The sequence below is a fragment of the Mustela erminea genome, chromosome 5 (assembly GCF_009829155.1).
Source record: "Mustela erminea isolate mMusErm1 chromosome 5, mMusErm1.Pri, whole genome shotgun sequence".
Classification (NCBI taxonomy): domain Eukaryota; kingdom Metazoa; phylum Chordata; class Mammalia; order Carnivora; family Mustelidae; genus Mustela; species Mustela erminea.
This window is the reverse complement of record NC_045618.1, coordinates 137320685-137338543: the sequence shown is the minus strand read 5'-3', so window position 1 is coordinate 137338543 and position 17859 is coordinate 137320685. Positions and strand designations below refer to the sequence as shown.

The following is a 17859-nucleotide window of genomic DNA, read 5'->3' as shown; positions in this document are numbered from 1 at the left end:
CTCGTGTCTGGCTCCCTACTCAGCGAGGAGTCTGTTTCTCCTTCTCCCTCTGCCTCTCCCCTGCTCCTGCGTGCGTGTTTTCTTTCTCTCTCTCTCTCTCTCTCAAATAAATAAATAAATAATCTCTCTTTTTTTTTTTAAAGATTTTATTTATTTATTTTACAGAAAGAGAGATCACAAGTAGACAGAGAGGCAGGCAGAGAGAGAGAGAGAGGGAAGCAGGCTCCCCGCTGAACAGAGAGCCCGACGTGGGACTCGATCCCAGGACCCCGGGAGAGTAGCCCAAGGTTCTAAATACACTAAATGATATATCACTGAAGACCCTGGGGTTAAAAATGAAACCATAAAGGGAACTAGAAATACATCAAAATATGACAATGAAAATAGTCAATATCAAAACTTGGGGGGGGCATCACACAGTCAGAAGTTAGATGAAGACTTTTAACTTTAAATACATTTATATGGAGACTCAAAATGTTAAGAAGTAAGAAAGCTAGCTAAGCCTTTAACTCAAGAAAATAGAAAAAGAACAATATTTGAAAATGTAGGAATTTCAAAGGATGGTAAAAGGTAAAAATAAAAGAAGAAATCAATTTTTTAAAAAGGTCTAAAAAACAGTTAGGATTAAGAAAACTAAAAACTAAAAGCTGATCCTTTGAAAATATTAATTAACTAGGCAGATTTCCCTAATAAGACTCATCGGGGGGAAAAGAAAGAGAGGAAATATGTAAATAAAATACAGAAAGAAAAAACATTACTGATATGACAAGATTTAAAAATAATAAATTCCTAGGTATAAATTCCAAAATTGCCTTAATAAATAAAAAAACCTTTTTTTTTCTTTTTTTTTCTTTTTCTTTCTTTTTTCTTTTTTTCTTTTTTTTTTTCTTTTCAGGCTAGTGAAAAAAAAACTTTTTAAGAAAAGACCAATAAGTATTAATAAAACTGAAGTGCCCCCAGAATTCTAGAACCGGCCCTGGGTACAATTTTCCCTTTTTACTCCTAGAAACAGCTCTGCTCATCCCTGGAAGGAAGTAATAATGTTATCAACCAGCAGAGGGCACAGGACCCTGCCTAGGCTTAGCAGGCCATATTCTGTGTGCTGTGATCAATGATGACTGATCATGCCTTGAGTCCTTTCAGGGACTGATATGAACAGGGAGAAAAAGTGAGTCTCTCTCTTTCTGATCACAAATAACCAGTTAGAAACAAATAACTTAGAGCTGCAATGGCCACCTTTGCCCTCACCATACAGGGTAAAGCATGAAAGCTGAATAAAGAAGAGCTCAGAAAGATTTTTTTTTTAAAAAAGAGACAGATATGATACCCAACTTAGAATCCCTGGATCCAGCCAAGCCTGAAACCCTCCCCACTCTTCAGAACTCTCATTCATGAGATCCAATTTATATTCCTTTTTTTTTTTTTTTTGCTTTAAAGAAATTTGTTATCTGTCACTTCCAACCAATAGAGAACTAATAAATAAAAATGCAAAGAAAATGGAAGGAGCTAGACTTTTGAGTGGAATGGTCTTATATATGAATCTCAAGGGGAGCTTCACTTAAGCTCCATGGGCCTCAGTTTATTTATCCAAACAAAAGTGAGAATAATAGTCCCTGATTTGTAATGTCTTTGGAAGATTACATGAGACAATCCGTGGGAAGCACTTGGCTGCTTTTCTTCCACGTCTCTTTCCTGCCAGACGGAGTCCCGTTGAAGGCGGGACCTCATTAGATTCATCCCCTGTCCTAAGCTTAGCACCTGGTTCTTCACAAAAGTCTGCACCATTGGGCTAATTAAGGGCACCTCTGGCCTCCATGCCAGCATTCACCTGGCAACCACAGGCGGTGATGCAACTCCAGCCTTATTTTGATATTAAAAAGAAAACGTCAGAGAACTGAACGCAGAGGAAAGTTAACTTGCAGCATTGCTGTGTTTGCTCAAATGTCCTGGAAAAAACCCATTGGTTAATGTCCGGGGGGAGGGGACCACCGAATGGCGAAGGCCACTGGACCCCCTCTAACCATTAACCAGCAGGGAAGCTTGCAAACAAAATTTAGCCGTGGTGCCCCGCAGGCTTACTGTACACATACTAGGGCCCAGGACAGCCAGGTCCAGCCAGTGGTTGCAGCCCGAGCCCTCGGCAAACTGTGAGTAGCACCTGAACCCTGTCCATCCCTCCCGCTCTTGCCCAGCCGCCAGAATGAAGCCATGCGCATCTTGCTTGTTTAATTTTTGTAATGGACTTTGAGCATTAGGGCAGCCAGCAGTGATCTGAGGCCAGGTGTTTGAGAGCGGTGTTATGGGGAGGGTTTTGCAGTTGGTGGGTCACCCATGGGGGCTTGATTCGCCCCTGCCCCCAGCCTTGAAGGGGTTGACACTAAGCCAAGAGCCATTCCCATCTGTCATTCCACGGATGTCCCTAAGCCCAGCCAAGTAACACAAGGGAGTCTGACAGCTGGGCTGGACGGGCACAAGGTAGCGCCCCTGCTGGGGGGGGTGCAGGCAGGGACAGCGGTGCCCACTGACGTAGCGGACTGTGCGTGCCCCAGGATCGCACACACCCACTTCCTTGCTCGTCCTCCTGGGGCGAGGACACTGCAGATTCAACACGACTCCTTGCATGACACCAAGGCTTAAATGCAGAAGGCCTGAGAGGCTACCTGGCCCATAGCGGCTTTCGTGGAAATAATGAATGCAGTGGGAGTTTACTTTGAGCTTCGATTCACAAATGAGAAACAAGGAGGACACACATGAAATGAAATTCATGAAGACTATTGACACTCTGCTTGGTAACGTTGCTGGGGACTGTTTGGAGACCTCTTTTCCTCTCATCGCTTTGCTTTCTAGAGAGAAGGGCAGAAGGGCTTGGCACCGGCTCTGAGGGCAGGCTGCAGGGCTTAGAATCTCAGCTCTGGGGCGCCTGGGTGGCTCAGTGGGTTACAGAGAACAGGGCTCCTGGAGGAGAGCTGAGACCTGCGTGTCCCAGGACAAAAGGACATAAGCCAGGCAAGGCAGGGAAAGGTTGGGACTGCAAAGTGGATCCACCGGGGACAGGACTTGGGCAGGTCTGTCTTTGTCCCCAGCTCCCCGGTCAGAGCCGGGCTCCCCAAACAATGGGGACCTGAAGTGACCCACCCTGCCGTGACCCTGGCAGAGGAATGAAAGTCTGGTGTGTGCTAGAGGAAACTGGGTATACCCAGTAGAACGGGGCTCAGAATTCAAGGGGCCAAATTTGAGGCGGGGGCAGGGCTGTCACCAGGCATGGAGTCATGAAGTGAGGGTGGGAGGGAACTGGGCAGGGACAAGAGACCAAGTAGAGGTGACCACTGATGCTGGAAGAGGTGACGGGCCCCAGACTTGGATGGTGGACTGAGACAGGTACAGGGGAAACAAAGATCAGAAGATCAGAATGGCAGATGAGCAAGGCCGGTGGTGGGTATTATTACTGACTCTGTATTGTACTAAGGAAATGGAGCTCCTAAAACCCTTCTAACTAAGTGATAAGAGCACCAGGAACATCTCTTGCTCTAACATTCGGTCTTTGCCCATGATCCCTGATGCAGAGTTCCTAAATCCCTTGGAATTTCCCGGGTGACCACAGCGTCTTTCGTTCTGATGAGGTGAATTTTGGTAGGTGGCGTGGACAGCATCAGGATGGGGCTGGTCCCAGGAAGGCCAAGCCATGATTAGAAGTTTGGAATTTTCAGCCCCACCCTCCTTTCTCTGGGGAGCGGGGGAGGGGCTGGAGTTGAGCATCCATCCTGCCTGCATGATGAAGCCTCCATCAAAATCCCAAAATACAGGGTTTAGAGAGCTTCTGGGTCAGTGACCCCATCTGTATGCCAAGAGGGTGGCCCACACCGGCTCTGGTGCTCAGAACCCTTCTGGACCTCACCCTCTAAATCTCTTATTACATCCTTTGTAATAAACCGGTAATCATAAGTGTTTCCCTGAGCTCCATGAGCCAGTCTAGCAAATAACCGAACCCAAAAATAAAGTCTCGGGAACCCTGCTTATAGCCAGTCAAAAGGACAGGGTGACAATCTGGGACTTCTGATTGGCATCTGAAGTTGGGGGTGGGCAATCTTGTGGGAACTGAGCCCTTAACCCGGGGGGTCTGACACTACCTCCAGGTGGACAGTGTGAGAATTGAGTTACACTGTAGGATTGTAGATCCGTTGTGGAATTGAGTGGCATTCTCCCTCAGCTAGGGATAAATTGATCGATGTGTGGGAAACCCACATCTCTGGCGTCAGAGTAAAGTGTGCAGTCATGTGTGAGGAAAGGAGAAACACAGGGAAGGTTTTCCTTATACAACCACCTTTTATTATCCATTCATCTACTGATGGACATTTGGGGTGTTTCTGGTTCTTTGGCTATTATGAACAATGCAATCGTGAACACTGGGTTTTACAAATATCTGTTCAAGTCCCTGTTTCCAATTCCTCAGAAGAAGAATCTCTGGATCACATGGTAACTCTATATTTAATTTTTTGAGGATCTATCATACCCTTTATTTCCACGTAGCGGTAGTACTTACCTTTCCCACCAGCAAGATACAGTTTCCAGCTCCTCCACATCCAGGCCAACACCTGTTTTCTGTTCTGCTGTTTGTGGTTTGACTTGGTTTAGTTTTTGAAACAGCCATGCAAATGGTATCTCGTTGAGGTTTTGATCGGTGTTTCCCTGATGACTCTAATGTGAACATCTTTTCATGTGCCTGTTGGCCATCACTATATCTTCTTTTGAAGAAATGTCTACTCAACAACTTTGCCCATTCTTTGCATTGGATTTTTTTTTATTTTTTTAACTTGAGTTTTATGTAATCTGGATATTAATCCTTTATCAGATATGGGATTTTCAAATATTACCTCTCATTTTGTGGGTCGCCTCTCTACTCTATTGATAGTGTCCTTGGGTGATCGAAAGATTTTAATTTTAGAAAATCCAATGTGTCTTATTTTCGTTTTGTTGTTTGTGCCTTTTTTTTTTTTTAAGATTTTATTTATTTATTTATTTGACAGACAGAGATTACAAGTAGGCAGAGAGTCAGGCAGAGAAAGAGAGGACGAAGCAGGCTCCCTGCTGAGGAGAGAGAGCCTGATGCAGGGCTTCATCCCTGGACTCTGGATCGTGACCCGAGCAGAAGGCAGAGGCTTTACCCCACTGAGCCACAGCACCCCTTGTTTGTGCCTTTAATGTCATGTCCAAGAAATCTTTCTTTTTTTATTTTATTGTAAATAGCATAATTGTTTATTTCCTTTTCGGTTTGTTCATTGTTAGTATGAGAACTGATGTGGGGTGTGTGTGTGTATGTGTGTGCTGGTTTTGTAGCTTGCTGCTTTGTTGAATTCATTTCTTAGTTCCAGCAGGGTTTTTATGGAATCTTCAAGGTTTTCTACATGTGGCTATGATGTTGATCAGGTTGCCTATGGGCAGAGATCATTTTACTCCTTCCTTTCAAACTTGGATATCTTTTATTTCTCTGGCTAGGACTTCCAGTACTGTGTTAAACAGAAGAGGCAAAAGTAAGCATCCTTCCTTGTTCTGGGACTCTTAGATAAAAAGCTTTCAATCTTTCACCATTACATTACAAAAAGCTGTGGCTTTTTACAATTTCTTTTATATTGAAGTAGTTTCCTTTAGCCTTAGTCTGTTGAGTGTTTTTATCTTGAAAGGGTGTGTTGAATTATGCCAAATGCTTTTTCTGCATCAAGTGAGATGATCATATTTTTTTTCTTCCTTCTGTTATAGCATGTTAGTTGAGTTTTGTATGTAGAACCATCCTTGCATTCTAGAAATAAACCCCACTTGGCCATGCTGTATGTTGCTGAATTCTATTTGCTAGTTTTTTGTTGAGGATTTTTGCATCAGTGTTCATAGGCATTATTCATCTGTACTTTTCTGTCCTTACCACATCTTTATCTGGCTTTGGTATCAGGGCAATGAATGACTTAGGAAATGTTCCGCTTCTCTGGTTTTTTGGAAGGAGAATTCATGTGATTTCTTTAATGTTTGGTAGCATTTAGTGGTTAAGCCATTTGGTCCAGGGCTTTCTTTTTTGGGTTTTCAATTCTGATTCAATTTTCTTACTACATACAGGTCTATTCAGATTTTCCATTTCTTATGATCCAATCTTGTTAAGTTTTGCATTTCCAGAATTTTTTTTCATTTTCTCTAGGCTATCCAGTTGGTTGACGTGTAATTTTTTTGTAATAGTTTTTTATAATTATTTTTTAAATGTATTTATTTTTATTTGGGGGGGCAGAGAGGAGACAGAGAGAGGGAATCTCAAACACACTCCCCACTGAGCATGGAGTCTGATGCAGGGCTCAATCCCAGGGTCCTGAGATCAAAACCTGAACCAAAATCAAGAGACACTTACCTAACTGAGCCACCCAGCTGCCTCTCTTATAATTATTTTTATTTCTGTAAGAATTGGCAGTAAAGTCCCCATTTTCATTTCTGATTTTAGTAATTTGAGACTTCTCTTTTTTTCCTTACTCAGTTTAGCTAAAGGTTTGTCAATTTTGTTCACCTTTTTGAAGACCATATTATATTAATTCTATATCATCATAGTATATTATACTATATCAGTTAGATATATTATATCCTGGTTTCATTGATTTTCTCTAGTTTTTCTATTCTCTATTTTATATATCTGTGCTCTAATCTTTATTGTTTCCTTCCTTCTGCTACCCCACTCTCTTTTGGTAACTATTTATATGTAATATCTTTTTCCATCCTTCCACTTTCATATTGATGTCTTTGGATCTAAAATGTGTCTCTTGTAGTCAATGCATAGTTGGATCATTTTTTAAATCCATTCTGCCAATCTCTGTCTTTCAGTTGGGGAATTTTATCCATTTATATTTAGAGTAATTGCTAATAAAGAAGGACTTCTGCCATTTCCTATTTGTTTTCTAAATGCCTTATGGATTTTTTTTTTTTGGTCCCTCATTTCCTGGATTACTATCTTCTCTTATGTTTAATTGATTTTTTTGTAGTGAAACATTTTAATTCCCTTCTCATGTCCTTTTGTGCATACTCTTGCGATTTTCTTCCTGGTTCCCATTGAGATTATATTTAACATCCTAAAGTTGTAACACTCTTATTTGAATTTACGCCAGCTTCTCTTTCATAGCATATGAAAGCCCCGCACCTATGTAGCTCCATCCCCACATTCTTTCAGTTATTGAAGTCACAAATCACATCTTTATTCATTGTGTATCCAAAAAAACATAGACTAATAATTGCTTTTCATAAATCAGTCTTTTAAATCATATCAAAAATAAAAAGTGAAGTTACCAAGCAAGATTACAATAATATGAGTTTTTCTAATTGTTTATATATTTACCTTTACCAGAGATTTTTATTTCTTCCTATAGATTATATGTACTCTCTAGTGTCCTTTCATTTCAGCCAGAAGGACTCCCTTTAGCATCTCTTGCAGGAGAGGCCTAGTGGTAATAAACTCCTTCAGCTTTTGCTTATCTGGCAATGTCTAGATTTCTCCCTCAATTTTGAAGGATGGTTTTGCCAGATCTAGGATTCTTGGTTAAGAGTTTTTTCCTTTCAGTTTTTTGAATATATCAATTGGTAGGATATTTCACCCCTCTGGGCTTCCATTTCTGTCTACCTCAAATCATAATAATAATACCTATTTTATTAGTTTGTTAGTGAGGGTTAGTTGAGAAAATATAAGTAAAACACATAGGTCGGTGTTGGGCGTCTTGATACCTGCTGTCGGGTAGGTACTTGAAAAATCATAGCAGGTATCATCATACTTTCAGATGAGGAATTTGAGTCCCAGAGACCTGAGCTGTCTCAGGTCACACAGCCAATGTGGAGAAAGGAAGTGAAGCTTGACTGGGGTGTTTCACAGGGTCTTTTGCCCACCATTTCACCATGCCTCACTGCCTTGGAGACCCTACATTATCTAATGAGAATTCCTGATTTTGCAGGGCCTGACCATCTTGGACAATGCTGCTTTCCCTGTGCACCTATTTCCTCTGGCTGTCCATCAGTGACCTCTGGACCGTCCAGGCTAAGGACCCAGATACTGATGTGAGCACGAGAAGCCCTCACCGGGACTTGGCTCCAAACAATGTTGACTTTGCCTTTATCCTATATAGGCATCTTGTGGCTTCAGCTCCTGGAAAGAATGTCTTCATCTCCCCTGTGAGCATCTCCATGGCCTTAGCTATGCTGTCTCTGGGTTCCTGTGGCCACACACGGATCCAACTCCTCCAAGGCCTGGGCTTCAACCTCACCAATATATCTGAAGCTGAGATTCACCAGGGCTTTAAGCACCTCCACCACCTCTTCGAGAAGGAGTCAGACACCATGTTGGAAATGGTTATGGGTAATGCTTTGTTCCTTGACCACAGCCTGGAGCTTCTGGAGTCATTCTCTGCAGACACCAAGCACTACTATGAGTTGGAGGCTTTGGCTACAGATTTCAAGGATGGGGCTGGAGCTAGCAGACAAATCAATGAGTATATCAAAAATAAGACACAAGGGAAAATTGTGGACTTGATATCAAAGCTGGATAGTTCAGCCATGCTCATTCTGGTCAACTACATCTTCTTCAAAGGTACCCCCCTACTCACTCCATTGCCAAGAATAGTAAGAGCCATCAAAACCCAGGGTGCATTCTTGGACAAGGCCTTTGATCTTACAAACCACACTTTCAACTGTGAATCTCTATCCTCACCATAATCCTATTAGGAAAGTAGAATATATCATCTTATAAGTGATCAAAATAACACCCAAAAGAATTGAGCAACTTGCCCAAGCTCTTACAGGTTTTTTTTTTTAAGATTTTATTTATTTATTCGACAGAGAGAGATCACAAGCAGGCAGAGAGAGAGGAGGAAGCAGGCTCGCAGCTGAGCAGAGAGCCCGATGCGGGGCTTGATCCCAGGACCCTGGGATCATGACCTGAGCTGAAGGCAGCGGCTTAACCCACTGAGCCACCCAGGCGCCCCTCTTACAGGTTTTCTTTGAGGCCAAACATGCAATCATGAACAGACTGGCTGACTCATGGTCGAAAAATATTGGCTGAGTGCTGGCTCTGCATCAGGCACTGGGCCAAGAGCTGGAAACACAGCTTATGACCAGACAGACATAGCCTCTGCCCCCCAGGAACTCCCCCCAGATTGACCCTATACTACACACTTCCCCAGCACTCACAGCCAGCTCTGACCAAGTCCCATCTTAGCCAAACTTCAACTTGTCCTCATCAATTTGAAGCAGGGTTTTCCAAAGTTCTTGTATGTAAAAATCACCATGGCAACTTGTTAAAATTATAGATTTCAGAGATCATTCCAGACCCACTGAAACAAAGCTTCTGCAAGAAAGTCCTAGAATTTGTGTTTTTAACAAGCCCCGCCCCCAATCATTTTTATGAACACAAAATTTGGGGATACATTGTCCTTGAGAAGAAAATCTCTGCTCCTTAGTTGATAGCACTGGTTCTCAACCCAGGGTGATCTTCAACCCCCTTCAGGGACACTTGACCACGTCTAGAGATATTTTGTTGTCACAGTTGAGGGTGGGGTGGGGTGGGGTGTGTTCCTGGCATCTAGTAAGTAAAGGCCAGGAAGTGCTGCAAAACAGGACAACTCCCACAATAATATCTGCTCCAGAATGGCCATTATCCCTAGGCTGAGAAACCCTGGCCTAAAGTCATCTAGTTCTCTGTCTTTCCAGTCTTGTATCTGGAGTGATATCCTCGTATCAGGAATCTTCTTTGCTTTCTCCCATTTGCCCCCATAAATTCTTAAGTTTCCCTACCACGAGGCCTCTTGGCTTGAGACTTTTCAAGAAGAACCCCTTAAAGTAGAGGTTAGATCCCATTCTGTATTTTGTTTTGTGCCCAACTGGATATGCTACATTTTCTTCTAGAAAAGATATACTCAGGAAAAAACAATAGCAAACTTTTAAGGATGAAAAACCTAACACTGAAAAATACTCTTTTTTTTTTTTTTTTTTTTGCTGTGAGTTGGACAAGTTAGTCACAAAACACCGCCACCTTTGGCCCAGACAGCCAGACTGTGATATCACACTCAGCCATGGGGTGGAACAGGCACAGCCTCAGGGTCTCCAGCTCCACATCCACAGCCCTTTCCCTCCATCCTCCCATCTCTCCCTACTGCCTCCCTTAGAAGCCCCACAGGGAGGGTTGAGGCTGGGTCAGAACAAGAGTTCTGGCCTTGGGGTCCACAGACCCTGCAGGCAGTGGGATGGAGAAGGGTCTGCCTCGAGCTCAGCACTGGCCACCCTCAGGCAGCCTCAGCTTGGAAACAGAGACCTCACAAGGACTCCCAGCGACAGCCAAGACACCTCAGACCCCCAGGGGGATGCAGGGTCCTCAGTCACCTCCAGACCTGGGGAGTTAACCTAGAGCATTGGAGGCCCTGGTGAGGTCCACCCATGTCTTTACACATCCAGAATTCTGTCACCTGTAAGAAAACTCATAGTTGCTTAGAATAAGCCCAGAAGGGCCAAAAAGGCTCTGCAAATGGACCTCACAATCAGGCAGGCTTTGGCTCTCAGGAACAATCGGCCTTCCATGAAAGATGACCAGTAATGAAAGCCTGGTCTGTGAAGATAGTAAGTTCCCCATCACCAGGCAGACAAAGAGGCTGTGTGATGCCATTGTGGAGCATGGGGGAAGGATTCAAGTCCAACTGTGGGTTGGAGCATGGGAGCTTGAAGGCATCATCTCATCCTAACTTTGCCTTGGGGCCACATAGAAGGTCAGGAGCCTCCCTCAAGGCAGTAGACACAATCTGCTGGGCAGCCAGGCTGCCTGCTGGACTTCTGTGGCCAGACGTCAAGGCGTGGGCATGGAATGGGTGGTCCGTTTCTCCAAACCTCTCCCACCCCGACCTTGAATTTGCAGCCCAAGTTCCATCTGGCACCATTTCCAGAACCCTCCTGTCTAGGATCCACCCTAGGCTCGGGGCGTGAGGGCGGGCAGCCAGGCAAAGTCTGGCTTACTGAATTCTACCCCCAATTCCAAGGGTATTCTTGTTTGTCTCCCTCCTTCCGTTTCTTAGAGGCTCAGAAACAGAGTTAATAATCCCCAGCCAAGTTCAAAAAGTGGAGGACAGAATAAGCTTTAAATTTCTGGGCATTTCACAACTTACCAGAAAATTCTAGCCACTCTGGCAGGGACCTTCCAGGGAGCGGCCGCCATGACACCTGCTTAGTGTTCTGCGGCCACCCAAACTGTGTTTTCCTCCAGCTCTCACAGGCCTGGCTCCTTTCTCCCTTCCTTCCCAGGCACATGGGAACAGCCCTTCAACCCAGAGAGCACCAGGGAGGAAAACTTCTACGTGAACGAGACCACCGTGGTGAGAGTGCCCATGATGGTCCAGTCGGGCCCCGTCAAGTACTTTCAAGACCCAGTGCTCTCCTGTCAGCTGGTCCAACTGGAGTACACGGGCAATGAGACCGTCTTCTTTGTCCTCCCAGAAGAGGGAAAGATGGACACGGTCATCACCGCGCTGAGCAGGGACACCATTCAGAGGTGGTCTGAGTCCCTGACCATGGGGTAAGCCCTTATCCTTCTCCCCCAGAAAGGCACTTGGATCTGGAGTGGCTCAGGAAGGCTTCCAGAGCAGGTGCCCTGCCTTGCCTTGCCCTTTCTTCCTTCCTTCCTTCCTACACAAATGGAACTGCCTGCTGTATACCATGTGCCGTGTTTCCAGGAAATCCCTTATAGTGACATGGGGGGAGCCAGAAGTGTTCTCAGAGTCCTGGACCCATTGTACCTGACCTTGAGCATGGGGTTGGGGATGAGGTGGGTAGGCGTGCGTGTGAGCCTGTGTTTGGCTTACCAGAAAGGATAGAAGGTGAATAGGACTTCAAAGACATGCACTCTAGAGAAGAGAAAAGGCTTCTGGTAGAATCCATAGTGCACCATGACATCGGTGTTTTCATAGCAGGAGAGGAAAGGAGATAGGTGTGAAGCTGGGGGGAGGTGGGAATGCCTGGCTGCCCCAGGGGACCGGGGAAGGAGCTGCAGAACAATCACTTCCCATTCAGACTGTGTGTTAAGCCCGAGTGGGAGTGGAAGGCATCCAAGAGCGTGCATGGAGGAGGGATGGGCACGAGCCAAATCCAGGGGGCCATGCCCAGGGCACCCGCAGAGTCAGACAGCAGCTGCACCCAAGGAGACAAATTCTACTCGAATGAAATATGTAAATCAAGAGCTTTGAAGGCAGAAAATCTGGAAAGAAGCCCTCTACTTTAATATATACGTAGGTTTTTGTGCTTTATGGTTTTGAGTTATTTTTATTTTGAGTTGTAACCCCAGAGCACTGCTCAATCCTGGACCTTCTGGAAAGGTTAGTCCAGTTCCTGCAGTAGACATGGAAGTGCCTGGGAGTTTGACCTCCTGTGGGGAAGAGCTGCGGAGGCTGCTCCGTGTTTCCAGGAAATCCCTTATAGCGACATGGGGGGAGCCAGAAGTGTTCTCAGAGTCCTGGACCCATTGTACCTGACCTTGAGCATGGGGTTGGGGATGAGGTGGGTAGGCGTGCGTGTGAGCCTGTGTTTGGGTGACCTGAGGGGTCCTGTGGCTGGCTTCTCACCATTTCACTTGCCCCCACACCTTCCAAGGGAGCCAGTAGTTCAGGAACCCTGTCGCCAGCTGGTGATTACACACCCGGGATCACACCAATTCTGGCTCCTAGTCTGTGGAAAATGAGAAGGATGATCTTTCTTTTTACACCAAAAATAATCTCTTCGCCAAAACACTTTAGCTTAAAACATATCAATAACACATGCCATTTTCTTCTAGATTTTTTAAAAATAAATCTCCAAGGCAGACTCTTGCACATTTAGGCGACATATGTGATCGGGCACGAATTCTCTACTCCATCCCAGGGATGCCCCCCTAGCCCTAGAAGGCAGACCCTATGGTTCCTCACCTCTAGACTTGTGTTACTCAGCCCTTCTCCCACTTCACCCCTCCTGGGGTCACCTACCCCCCTCACTGGAGTGCCGCCCCTCAGGGTCGGGCTGCTGCCCACCGTCTGGGGAAGCCTCCTTGCCCCACGCAGAGCTTGTGGGCACCTTTTCTTCCTTCCTCCTCCCTTCTTCCCTCTCCCTCCTCCCATGAGGCAAGGACGCTTTGAAGCAACCAGTCACGGCCTCTCCACAATTCTGCTGCTTCCCAGTAGCGTGACTTTGAGCTTCTCGTGAGTTCAGTTCTCTCCATGTGGTTGTAGAAGACGTTGGCCTCACCCTCCTAAGGTTGCGGGCGCATGTGAGCATTAGACATCCTACGGAAGCTAAAGGACATCCACCAGGGGTCTGGTATAGGCCAGTCTCCCTGACTGCCAGTTGTCCTGCCCTGTCCAGCACCCTTGTCGGGCGCTGCCTTGCTGTGTCCGTGAGACAGGACTTGGCTAAAACCACACAGCGCTAGTGGCAGGGCTGGGGCCAGGATGCTTCTTCCAGCTGGGTGCCCCCTCCACTCCTCTGCTTCTGTCCAGAGGTGCTTGGGGGACCACAGGGACTTGCTCAGGGACCCTCTTCTTCAGTGTCCAGTGGCATAGCTCTACCACGGGCGGAATCAGCTCAGAGAATGAGGTGAGAAGAAAAGATTGAGCTGTTCAGAGGCCCTGAGAGAAAATTGCCTGTGATGGCGGGAGAGGCAAATCCTACATCTTGATCTGTCCCTTCCCCTTTTCTGCAAGGATCAGGTCTGGCTGGGAGACCGGGTCTGGAGGGACCACAGGGGAAACAAGTCAGCTGGCCCGGCCCAGTCCCAGGAAATTCTAACCCGATCTGCTTACCCCCAAGCAGCCAGGTAAACCTGTCCATCCCAAAGGTGACCATCTCCGGAGCCTACAACCTCAGGACCATCCTGGGGGCCATGGGCATTGCAGACTTCCTCAGCAAGGAGGCGGATTTCTCCGGCATCGCTCGAGAGCCCCAGCTGACATTGTCAGAGGCAAGTGTCCCTAAAGTCCATCTTTTTTCCCCCACACATTCACAGTACAAATAATAATAAGGAACACGGGGCCCCCCATGAATAAGTCTCTAAGCCCCAGGCTGTCTGCTCCACACCGCTGCTCTTACAACAGGGTAAATGGAGGCTCAGCGGGAAAATGTGATATCCCCAAGGTGACACGGGAACTAGTGACAAGGGTCCCCCTGACACCAAAAAGGAACCAAAGAAATGGGAAATGTCTGAATGCGATCCCATCAGACAGTCTAGCCACCACATTCTTTCCCTTTGGTCTTCAGCTTTATGTCCTGTGGGTCCCTCAGTCATTCAGGAAACATTTACTGGACGCCCACTCCGTGCCCCAAACTGCTGGGCACCGGGTATGCCTCCATTACTGAGACATGGTCCAGCCCTCACAGGATCTCACCGTTGTGTGGGTGGCCAAACAGGAGAGGGGACAGGAGACAGCTGAGCAGGCAGCCACCTCTCTGGCCAGCACTCAGACTTGGACCGTTGTGGCGCCCGGCACAGAGTCTGAGCTCCATGAAATGCCTGGTGTGTGAAGGATTGAGTCAAGCAGCCCCCTGTAAGGGGAGCCCCTCCTTGTAGAGGAGGAGCCTCTGGCTTGGGAAAGGTAGTTCACTCACCAGGGCCACGGAGCTGGTGAATGTCAACCTGACGTTTGGCCTGGGGTCCATTTGACTCAAAACCTCATTTCCCAAGACACACCCGCTCGGCTTCTTCCTGCACCTGTTGGCAGAGCTTTTCAGAGCCTCGGGCTCCTCACTGTCCGGTCAGGCAGAGCCCCTGACCCCAGAGGATGTTAATAACGAGCCAGTTCTGAATTGTTGAAGGTGTCTGATACAAGCTATACGAGCGTCTTGCTGATTTCAGAATACCTCCTAATGCTGAGCACAGCAAGAGACCATTCAACAGCCCCTTTCCATCGTGAGTAGGCAGAAGCATTTTTCAGAGAGAGGCCCCTAGGGTTTAGCTAGCGAGGCGCAAAGGAAGGGTGGTCAGACTCGCCCAGGACCTAGTAAGGAGCGCCTGAGGGGGACACTGAAGTCCAGTGAGTCCCGTGAGCCCCCGATCTCCCTGTGGTGCGCCCCATCTGCCCACTTTCCAGGGAAGAAGTCTTGGTGTGAGCTGAGTTCTGGAGGTGGACACACTCATCCTGGGGCTGCCACTGAGATGAGGAGCCAGCAAGTGACCCTCTCTGAGCCTCTTTGCCACCCGTCAAACCAAGGGTGGGAGGGATGGAAGCGATGGGGCGTGGCAAGCTCCCAGCCGCAGCAGGTGCTCAACGCCCACCTTCGCCCCGTCTCCAACAGGTGATTCATAAGGCCGTGCTGCAACTCGATGAAAAGGGCTTGGAAGGCGCCGACTCCCCCAGGGTTATGCTGCGCACGGCGCCCGAGCCTCTCACCTTCAGCTTCAACCGCCCGTTCATTGTCATGATCTTCAACCACTTCACGTGGAGCAGCCTCTTCCTGGGCAAGGTTGTGAATCCGACCTAAGGGTGCTCCCCACTCCCAGGAGCCACAGCCCCGGCTGACCCTGTGTACCGGAGAGCCCACAGAAACGCCCTGGGGGGGGTGGGAGGTTCCCCCTTGTCTTCTCCAGGTTCTTCTGTCCAAATAAATCACCATCACTGTCAAGGCCAGCAGGTGTGGTTGAAGGGATGAAATGGGACAGGTGACACGCTCCAAATGGCAGCGTGCCACCTTGAGCCCTTGACCATCATGCTGTGGTTACAGGGCATGCGGAAGCAGGGGGAAGGGTGTATGGAAACACTATTGTTTTTGTATATTTTTGTTAGTTTGAAATTATTTCTAGAAAACAGGAATCATGCAAGCCCAAACACGACAGAATGACATATTTGAAGTGCTAAGGGGAATGTGGTGACAGCTTCAGAAAAGAAAAAAGGAAGAAACAAAACAACCTTCAAAAATGAAGGCAAAATGAAGGTTCTTCTCCAGAAAAACAAAAGCTGAGAAAGTTCGTCACCTTCCCTAAAGACAATTTTTAAGGCTGGAACAAGATGATTCTAAGGGGAAATTTGGACCTACGCAAAAGAATGAAGAGTTCCGGAAAGGGTATATATGCAAACAAAGAGAAGATGTTGTTTAAAAAAATCTTAAAAATATAATTAACTGTCTAAAGCAAAACTACTGATGGGTTTGTTGCTTCAAGCTCAAGGGCTTCCTTTATCCCTGCTCCGCAAAAACTCAGTGTGGACATGAGGTTAAGCTTTGTCAGTAGAAGGCGCTGGAGAAACATTGCCAGAGGAAGAGGCTTACCCTGCTCATTTGGGGCAAAAAGCATTAACTGAGATAAAGAATTGGATGGATAGATGGATGGATGGATGGACAGATAGATAGATAGATAGATAATGTATATGGAAGGTATAAACAGACCTCAATCCTAAAAGCATCATCTTGCTTAATAAGGAAACACTAAATGCATTCCCACTAAGGTCAAGACTAAGACAAAGCTGCATTATATTCTGCACCATTACCCATTGTCCTGGGAGTATTAGGCCATGGAGTTAAACAAGAGAAAGCAGGGGGGTAACACTCCTTGCAGACAGCCTATAATCCACCTGCAGAACCCTAACAAATAGTGATAAAACAAACTCATGTAACAAAAGAATTCAGCAAGCCTGAATATATACAAATATATTTGTATATATGAGCTTTCATATATACAAATCATGACCAGTTAAATAATAGAGGAGAAAACCCAGGAGCAACCCCCGTCCCAAAAAATACAACACTTAGAAATAAACAAGAAATATGCAAAATCTACATTGAGAAAATGATGACAGGACTTCTTAAAGATGCAAAATTAGACTTGAACAAATGGAAAGATTCGCCTTCTTACATAAGATGCCTCAGCTTCACTGGGCTATCTGTCTTCTCTGGCTTCATTTAACAATTTGATGGTATTTCAATAAAAATACTAGCAAATATTTTTTTCCTCTGGAGAAAGACAAGATGATCCTGAAGTCCATATAGAAAGATAAAGGTAAAGAGCCAGGAAGACACTGACAAGGAAAAGATGGGTGGGGGTGGGGAGGAGGTGACCAGCCTGAGTAGATTTTAAAGCAAACCACACAGATCCTCTAATTAATTCTGCGGCCCTGGAACACGAATCCACGGGAGGTCCAGTGACACAGGTTCAGGAGACTGGAAATAGACACCAGTACACATGGATATTTAATATTCAAAAAAGAAAGACTTTTAAATACATGGTATTGAGACAACTCAATAGTCATTGGGGAGGGGGAGATACAGAAGACCGTTCTTCATACCATACATAAGAATAAACTAAGAATCAGAGATTTATGTGAGAAAAAAAAAGAAGCTATAGGAGTACAAAAAGAGGGGCGCCTGGGTGGCTCAGTCACTAAGCATCTGCCTTTGGCTCCAGTCATGATCCCGGGGTCCTGGGATCAAACCCTGCTTTAGGCTCCCTGCTCTGTGGGAAGCCTGCTTCTCCCTCTCCCACTCTCCCTGCTTGTGTTCCCTCTCTCACCATCTCTCTCTCTCTGTCAAATAAATAATTTTTTTTTTAAAAAGAGGAGTACAAGAAGAAAGCACCAGTTAATTCCTCTACAATGTAGGCGTAGAAGGTTTTCTGCCCATGACTCATAGTCCAGATGAAATTAAAGATTGGCTAGTCTGACTACATAAGAAGAATTTTTTTTAATTGTCTGCTCAAAAACTCATGGGCAAAGTCAACAAAAATGAAAACTGGAGAAAATATATTTGCAAGGTCCATCACTGACAAAGAGCAGCTCTTTCTCATCTGTGCTGCCAGAATATATGAAAACACGTTCAACTTCATTTCTAATTTTAAAAAATGCAAATTAAAACCTCTCAACA

General features: G+C 46.0%; 1 protein-coding gene across 4 annotated transcripts; it reads left to right on the top strand.

Moving 5' to 3' along the window:
• Nucleotides 1-2030: 2030 nt before the first annotated feature.
• SERPINA6 (serpin family A member 6) lies at nt 2031-16277 on the top strand. 4 transcript variants are annotated; one of them, XM_032345152.1, is made up of 5 exons: nt 2031-2147; nt 7965-8365; nt 11293-11563; nt 13822-13972; nt 15304-16277. In XM_032345152.1, the coding sequence occupies exons 2-5, from the start codon at nt 7984-7986 to the stop codon at nt 15487-15489; spliced, it is 990 nt and encodes a 329-aa protein (XP_032201043.1). In that variant the 5' UTR covers nt 2031-2147; nt 7965-7983; the 3' UTR covers nt 15490-16277. The 4 variants fall into 4 exon arrangements, with proteins under 4 accessions (XP_032201043.1, XP_032201040.1, XP_032201042.1 ...); XM_032345149.1 differs by having other exon boundaries at nt 2033-2147; nt 7965-8596; nt 15304-16171; XM_032345151.1 differs by having other exon boundaries at nt 2034-2147; nt 7965-8596; nt 13825-13972; nt 15304-16170.
• The last annotated feature ends 1582 nt before the right edge of the window (nt 16278-17859 follow it).